Source organism: Heteronotia binoei, chromosome 9 (genome assembly GCF_032191835.1).
Source record: "Heteronotia binoei isolate CCM8104 ecotype False Entrance Well chromosome 9, APGP_CSIRO_Hbin_v1, whole genome shotgun sequence".
NCBI classification, from domain to species: Eukaryota; Metazoa; Chordata; class Lepidosauria; order Squamata; family Gekkonidae; genus Heteronotia; species Heteronotia binoei.
Window position 1 is genome coordinate 35,818,298 of NC_083231.1, and position 8,867 is coordinate 35,827,164.

Consider the following 8,867-nt stretch of genomic DNA (forward strand, 5'->3'; position numbering starts at 1 on the left):
CTGGGGGTAAAATGTAGATGACTGGGGAAGGCACTGACAAACCACCCCATTAAAAAGTCTGCCATGAAAACGTCATGATGTGATGTCACCCCAGAGTCGGAAGCAACTGGTGTTTGCACAGGGGACTACCTTTACTTTTTTAATGCATTAAAGGAGTTCGAAAATGTTGGCAAAAAGGGGCTGGGCTGTCAGAAGAGCTTCTGACTATCATTGGCTAAACTTCTAAGAATCTAGGAAGGGGCACCGGAGGAAGAAGGTAGGGTTGCCAAGTCCAATTTAAGAAATAACTGGGGACTTCGGGGGTGGGGCCAGGAGACTTTGGGGGTGGAGCCAGGAGACATTGGGGTGGAGCCAAGAGCAAGGGTGTGACAAGCATAATTGAACTTCAAGGGAGTTCTGGCCGTCACCTTTAAAGGGACTGCACATCTTTTTAATTGCCTTCCTTCCATAGGAAATAATGAAGGATAGGGGCACCTTCTTTGGGGGCTCATAGAATTGGACCCCATGGTCCAATCTTTTTGAAACTTGTGGGGTATTTTGGGGAGAGGCACTAGATGCTATACGGAAAATTTGGTGCCTCTATCTCAAAAAACAGCCCCCCCAGAGCCCCCGATACCCGCTGCTCTTCCCCATCATTCCCTAAGGGAATCGTTCATGGAGGTGCATGATGGCTGTGGGGGTGAGGCTTCTCCCGCCAGCCAGCTGGCTGGGGGAGGGGGAAAGCCTGTAAAACCGGGGGATCCCCCTCTGGGACCTGGGGATTGGGAAGCCTAGGAAGAAGGAGAGAGAGAGAGCGAGCAGAAACCTAGATAGGAGTAGGAATGAATGTGATACAGCAACAAGGTAAGGAAACTAGGAGTGGAGTGGAATAAGAAAGAAGGCCTGAACAGGGATTAGGGTTGCCAAATCCAATTCAAGAAATATCTGGGGACTTTGGGGGTGGAGCCAGGAGACATTAGGGGTGGAGCCAAGATCAAGGCTGTGACAAGCATAATTGAACTCCAAAGGGAGTTCTGGCTCTCACATTTAAAGGGACGGCATACCTTTTCAATTCCTTCCTTCCATAGGAAATAATGAAAGATAGGGGCACATTCTTTTGGGGCTCATAGAATTGGACCCCCTGGTCCAATCTTTTTGAAACTTGGGGGGTATTTTGGGGAGATGCACTAGATGCTATACTGAAAATTTGGTGCCTCTATCCTAAAAAACAGAGCCCCAGATACCCGTGGATCAATTCTCCATGATTTTCTATGGGAATAAATCTCCATAGGGAATAATAGAGTTCCCAGCAGACATTTCCCTCCCCTCCCCCCGCTTTCTGATGACCCTGAAGTGGGGGGGAGGGCCTCCAAACTGGGGGATCCCCTGCCCCCACCTGTGGATTGGCAACCCTAACGTATTCATTCGATGAAGAGAAAAGGAGAATGGGAACAAAAGAGAAGAAAAACTGAGAGAAAAAATACACGCATGGCCAGAAATTGCAAAAAGGAGTGGGGGGGGGAATGCGAATCCACCATCCTTCAAATAGCCCTTCTCCAGTCTAAAGAGACTTCCTTCAATTTAAGTAGCTCTTCCTCCTATGAAAAGCTATTTAAATTGGAGGAAATTTCCTTAGGGGAGGAAGGCTTCAGTCTTTGCTCAGTGGGAGTGGGAAGACATTGATAGGATCCACTCCAGTAACACAGATTCTATATTAATTTTGCATAAGTAATCACGTCGTTGGTTGCATGCCGCTAGTTGAACTGTTTTAATCTCACTTTTAAAATCATAGTCCTAGTATGTGATTGACTGGCTTTTCCTCCTTTCTTTTGCTCTTCTCAGTGGCCCAGTTGTAAAGGCTCGTGATAAACACCGGCACCCAGAATGTTTTGTCTGCTCAGACTGCAACCTCAACTTGAAGCAGAAAGGTTACTTCTTTGTGGAGGGCCAATTATACTGTGAAACTCATGCCCGAGCCCGCATGAGGCCACCAGAGGGATATGAAGCAGTCACTGTTTATCCCAGGGCTTAACTGCTTGGAGACAAACATACCTGCATGCACGCAAGCTGTTATCAGTTTACAGCAGCAATACAGTCCCTGAATCTAACATAGTGGTTTTGAGGGAAGGGGTAGGGTCAAGCAGAAGGATGATGTTTCTAGTATCCTGTATCTCTGTCTATGGATTATTATCATGATTGCCAGTGTATTCTGATGGTGTATAAAGTTAATATAATATGCTGTATCAGATTAAGGGCCTTTGAATTTATTTTGGTTACAGCTGCCTATAGTGAGATATCTATTTTTCTGTCCAGATCCTCAAATTCCGTTTTTACAAGGAATATTAAAAAGAAATGCGCCAAGTACTTAAGGCAGTACTTGAGGCTCATCGTTCTGCAGAGGACTCAGATCTCTGAAAACAGGTCCTTTAGTCTTAAGATATTATTATAGAGTTCACTGTGCTATGAATACACTATGAGCAATTTTTATATCATCTGTCAGTACTTCTTCTTCTCACTGCTCTCTCTCCCTATTGGAAAACAGAGCATCCTGCTGCAGGGGGGGGGGGGGGCAGGGAGGAATTGCCTGAGAGAGACTTGGCAACATGGCCTTCCCTTGCTGGAGAACCAGGAATGATTAGGCAGTGAGTGAGTGGAGTGAAGTGAAGCTGGACATGATTCACTTATGTGGATGAGATGGAGCTGTTTGTCTTATTAATATCAAATGCAGTGAAGTGCTCTGACTATAGTGTGTATGTTGTCACTCTTAGACATTTATGCATTACTTTTAAAATCACATTTATCATTTATATACAAAATCCACAGTATTCTGCACACCATGAGACATTTCATTTTTCATACCTTCTCAGCAGGATGAGCCTCAAGTACTGCCTTAAGTACTTGGGTCATTTTCATTTGAAGAAAAGATTCTGCCCCCCCCCCTCCCCAGACTGAAATATTTTGTTTTGTTACTTTAAGTTTATTTTTGCTGCCTGTCTTTATCATTATGCTATCTGAGGAGATGAAATAAATACATGAAAATGCTAGGATCCCTGACCCAAAATGTGATTATTACCACAAGGGCAACAGATGTAGGGGTGGGTGGGGTTATTTTGGATAGAGGCCTCCAGACTCCAAGGCAGACTATGTATCTCACATGCAGGTGAAGATTAATGAACACAGCCTAGCAGCTGAAAATATATCACAATCCATCTCATGATGCCTGTCTGGGCCCTATGGGACTGGCTTGGTGTCCCGTCTGATGGACATGCTCTGATGTTAACCCTGTATACAGCTGGAATGAGGACATCCAAGGCTACTAGCCACAAATACAGCTGGAACAGGGTTTGTGACCTAGCATAAGGATTTGCACTTCAAAGGGGAAAAATCTTAGTGGTGTTTGCAAGTCCATAAGCACGTTTGACAGGCTCTTCAGATCCCAACCAAAGATGTGTCTGAACATTAAAAAAACCCACTGTACTTCATCAGGGATCCTGTAAACAAATGCGATTAAATGACTAAAGGGGGAGGGGAAACACTCAAAAACAAAAACACAACTTATTTTGCAGTGGTGTTTTTTCCATATTAATTAGCATCCAGCAAAAATGTGCGGATCTCTGCAGAAATGTTTTTATGAATTTTATTTGTGACAGCTGTAGTTAATACTGTAAACGGAAAGAGGGGATGGGGAAGATTTCCTCAAATTAGCAATAGTTACTCCTGCAGGAACAAAAATTTACTTTAGTTGCATTCATTTTGCTCTAAAAGAGTTTTCTGAAATCAAATAGGTTTTATCTGTTCCTAATAAAGTCAGCAGCAAGATAGGTGGTGGCTAGAACTTAGGTGTGCATGTCTCTGCATTAAGAAGAGTCTACGTCATTCTACACTCCCTCAGGTATTACTTTAGCAGAGATGGTGTAATCTCTGTTTTCACCAGGGGGGAAAGCAGCAATGCTCACATTATCTCTAAAGGCCAGAAACCTTATATTGCATATTCATTTCTCCAGGGAAAGTAAAAAGAGCTGGAGAATAAGGCCATGTGAGGGCATGCTGGGTATCATTTTCCTCAGGAGACCAAAGAAGCAGACGATATGTGAACTATGCTTAAGTCTATGCCAAAGGTTTGTGCTAGCACGTGGCCCTTCACTGAATTAAATGCAGAGACTGAAACCTGCTGTCAATGTTAGCAGATCAACACTTATAAAATTATCCTACTGAATAGGTATTGGCCTGCCTGATAATCAAAATCCTATCTATTTCTGGCCTTATGTTGATGAACAGCCATCTAAAATGTGACTATGGTTCAGGGTTGATGGATTGTCTGCATTTGATTTTTAGAAATTATTCACTACACTATGCCCTTTTCTTTAAACTTTCAATCTGAGATCTCATACAGTATAACAAACTATGAAAAGGAGAGCTCTCTCACTTAGGGAATCCTAATCATTTGTATCACCAACAAAGTGAGTAAAATAAAGCTAAATGACTGACAAGAGAATCATAAGATCAAATTGAATCATTCCCTCCCCTGTGCTATATGGGTGGGTTGAGGTGGAGGAATAAAAATACAGAGGCTACTTTCTTTCCTAGGACCAGTTCTGCCGCTGGTCATGGTCAGACAGCTCTCCTTCAAGTAATATATTATGGGGTACCCAGGAGTCATTTTGTAGAAAAATAGGTGGTGGAGCTCATCCAGGGATTGTTATGCAGCTGCACATACTATTCAATGGGCAAGGAGGTGGAACTCTCAGAAGGAGGAGGACTCTCAGAAAGGTTCAGGAGCTGTGCTCCTGTGAGCTCCAACTGAATCTGAGGCCTGGGGGTACCATAAAAGAACAGCAAATTTTCAATTATTTAATTTAGGTATTATTTTTATCACACTACATAGTGCTATTTGGATGTTCTTCCTCAGCTACTAAGATGGTTTTCCCACTCCGAGGGGAAACACTTCCTCCAATCCCCTCTATGAACTGATGAATACAGGAGTGAAGAACAGCTCTCTCTATCTCTGCATGAAATTTGTAGAAGCAGTGCGTGTTTGTTGACCTAATGGTCTGAAAGTTATGACATTTCACAGTTCCTTCCCTTCCTTTTCACCCCTTGTAGAAGAGAGGACATCTGAAGGAATACACTATCAGCATTAATGCTGTCATCTTTGTGGTTGTTCTAAATAAACCTAGCTGTACGCAAATGTACTGGCCCACCTCAATGTACTTTCGCTCTGAGGACTAACCCTCTGGTTTTCTATGGATGAATATGTATAAAATATATGTATAAAATAAAAACTCACTGCAAATTCTTCAGACCTGCTGGTATTCAGGGGTTATGGCTGAGCTGTTGGACAAGCATGCTGCTTAATCTAATACTGCCTACAGCTACCTCAAGTCTTATTTGCTTCTGACTGACTACAGGTAAGAATATAAGAACTCTGCTGGATCAAACCAGTAGTCCACTTTGTCTGGAATCCTTTATCACTGAGAGACCAGCCAGTTGCCCTGTTTCCTCCTAGCACTCATATTCAGAGGCTGACTGTCTCTGGATGTAGAGATTCCCTTTAGTCTGAGGCAGTCAGTCTCAGATTAACAGTGTAGCGCACGCAGAGTAGCGCTCAGTCCACCATAAGAAAAACACTGCTAATTCTGGACAACTAAGCAGTAGTTTCTGCTGTGCAGTCCCACCTCTCAGAGAGGTGGCTCTCTGCTTTATTAGATGGCTCCTTAGTGTCAATGGCTGAGGCCTGATTCAGCTATGATAAATAAACTGATGATGCAGTAGCAAAGTCTTTCAGGAAATGTATTGATTTACTTAATTTATACCCCATTTCCCCCCCATGGGGACTCAAAGCTGAATACTCCTGTACTCCATTTTATCCTCACAACAACCCTGTGAGGTAAGTTAGGCTGAGAGTCACTGACTGGACCATAGTCACCCAGAAAACTTTAATTTCAGAGTGGGGATTCACACATATTTTGAGAGGCTGACAGAACTTCAGTAATGTGGCTCCTGACTTCTGATGGCTTGAGATGTGTGGGCCTAATCTGAACTGGAAACACCAGCCTTTGAATAGCAAAGGCTTTGTGAATCCTTGTGGACTGACCATCTTTTAGTGATGACTGCCAACAATAATCTGCTTTCTTTTACCCACTGTTTTTTATTTACTGTCTCCTGCCCTGAATGCTTAAATCCTCATGACAAAATGGTTGAGCTATACTAGAGAAACTCCAAAAAAAGCATACAAACAAAAATATTTATATTGCAAAGCAAACAATGCCCACTTTTTGATTCTCTTTCCCAATAGCCTCTGATGCGTCTTGAAATTTGTTTTCACCTTGCACCATATAATCTAATTAAGGCTGCAATCCTAAAAACACTTTCTTGGGTATAAGACCCCCTGGGGGGAAAATGGGACTTACTTCAGAGTAGCCCTTATTAGGATTGCTCTTTAAATCTGTAGAACTTCTGCTTGGTAAGCAGAAGGTCTCGGGTTCAATCCCTGTCATCTCCAACTAAAAAGGGTCCAGGCAAGTAGGCGTGAAAAACCTCAGCTTGAGAGCCGCTGCCAGTCTGAGTAGACAATACTGACTTTGATGGACTGAGAGTCTGATTCAGTATAAGGCAGCTTCATATGTTCATCTAATCTTCAGTCAAGAAAAACAAAAATGCTACATTTGAGCTTTCCCCCATCTTCCCCTCCATTCCTTTTTGTGGTACTGAACACGCAGGCTATTGAGAGTTCTGAGAAACAAGAAGCTTGCTCACCACTGTGTGACAATTTCAAGGGTTCTAATAAAAAGTATTATACCACCCTTGTTTTTTGGATTTGATTTTTCCTCCTAAACTCATGAACCAACATGGCTATTGTATTATTATTCTTTCACTTCAGTCACCACCACCCCAGTTCAAAACATACCTCTGCCAGCTATGTTCAGCATTGCCACATTCTCCACTTCTTGGTTATGTCTTTGTCTTAATTGGGGCTTTTTCTTCCCTGTGTGTACATTTCCAATTGAGCCAATAAGTAGATATCAGAACATGTTGGTCATGGACTGTTTATTGATGATAGGGTTGCCAAGTCCAATTCAAGAAATATCTGGGGACTTTGGGGGTGTAGCCAGGAGACATTAGGGGTGGAGCCAAGATCAAGGCTGTGACAAGCATAATTGAACTCCAAAGGGAGTTCTGGCCCTCACATTTAAACGGACGGCACACCTTTTCAAGTCCTTCCTTCCATAGGAAATAGTGAAGGATAGGGGCACCTTCTTTTGGGGCTCATAGAATTGGACCCCCTGGTCCAAACTTTTTGAAACTTTAGAGGTATTTTGGGGAGAGGCACTAGATGCTATACTGAAAATTTGGTGCCTCTACCCCAAAAAACAGCCCCCCCAGAGCCCCAGATACCCGCGGATTAATTCTCCATGATTTTCTATGGGATACATCTCCATAGGGAATAATAAAGTTCCCAGCAGACATTTCCCTCCCCTCCCCCCACTTTCTGACGACCCTGAGGCGGGGGGGAGGGCCTCCAAACTGGGGAATCCCCTGCCCCCACCTGGGGATTGGCAACCCTAATTGATGAAGAATCAGTTTACCCAGGAAGGGGTGGTCATAGTGATTCTGGGGCCCTGGACTTTGTGAATCCCTGGGCTTTGTGATGGGGCTCCAGAATCACTACCACCCCACTACTGCCCCCTACTAGTGCCAATCAAGAGGTGGCCGTTGACCCTTGTGAGACAGATGAGAGCCATCACTGCTGCTAGAAACCAGCTTCTTGAACTCCAGAACAAACAGATGCAAGCAGCAGTAGGGGTTTGCTCTCCCCCCCCCTCCTTTGGGGATTTCTGAATAGATGTACAAGAGTGGGGTGAAATAAGATATACGAGAGTGGGGTGAAATAAGATTTCCAAATGGTTCCCCTCCTGGCGTGTGTGTTAAAAATATTGCTACAGCGCTTTTGTTTGTTGTTCCCTGCTTCACGTGTGGACATTTTTCCTTGACGCAAAGAAATTTAAGTACAAATCTACACAAAGTAGAGAAGATGGGGAGGGCACTCCAAATGGCATTCACATTTAGTATTTTTTCCAGGAACACCAATGACTTGCACTGGTTTATAATCTCCAATTTCAAAATTCAAATCACTGGGAAGGATAATAATTATACGTAGTCAGTGGAGAATATGGCAATGTTGAGCACAGCTCAACTGTGAAGTTGAAGACTGAAGTTAAAGAAGACTTGGCTTCTGACCTTATTTCGCAAGCTCTCTTTTTTATAATTAAAATAATGAAACACTAGAAACAACATCGCAGAAACTGAATGACGAGCTCTAAGTCAGGAATAGTAATGCTGAAATACCTTTTGTTAGTCTTTAAAGCGGCACTGTGCTCCTTAGTTATGTGCACTCACAAGTCCTTTATTCTGGTTGTCGAACTAAGTGTAGAGCTATTCTGTAGCAGTAGATGGGAGAAAATATTCCTCAAAGCCTTACATATCGCGTGTTCTGAGGTGAGGAGTTTTAGGTGAAAATGCGATTTGTTTTTCCTGGAATTCAAAGTCTGTGGTTTGCAAACTTCTGCAAGCACAGTGAGAGACACTGAAAGCCACTGAAGTAATACATAAAAGCAAAGCCTCTTGTTTAGGGTTTAAAAAAAAAAAAAAAAGCTTCCCAAAACTTGCTACCTAAACACAAAGAATCTTGCAAGAAACGCCTGCGGTCTCTAGGCGGCGCACGGGCACGCATGCGTAGTAGGGACACTGGGAAGGCACCGTCGTTCCTACTCTTCTGGTGCCTAGAGTCTCTCGTTGCTTAGCAATGTGACGCGGCCTTGGGCGGAGCGGCGGTTTGGGCGGCAGAGTCGCGGTTTGAAAGAGGCGAAAGAGATTGCGGGCGAGACGAG

At 43.5% G+C, this 8,867-nt stretch overlaps 1 protein-coding gene across 2 annotated transcripts in view; it reads left to right on the forward strand.

Annotated features, from left to right (window-relative positions):
* Window positions 1-3,026, forward strand: part of PDLIM3 (PDZ and LIM domain 3) — a 38,796-nt gene extending 35,770 nt beyond the window's left edge. For both annotated transcript variants that reach the window (XM_060246448.1, XM_060246447.1), the window contains one exon: window positions 1,822-3,026. In XM_060246448.1, coding sequence (XP_060102431.1) covers window positions 1,822-2,011 — 190 coding nt within the window. In that variant the 3' untranslated portion in view covers window positions 2,012-3,026. The remainder of the gene's footprint in view (window positions 1-1,821) is intronic.
* The last annotated feature ends 5,841 nt before the right edge of the window (window positions 3,027-8,867 follow it).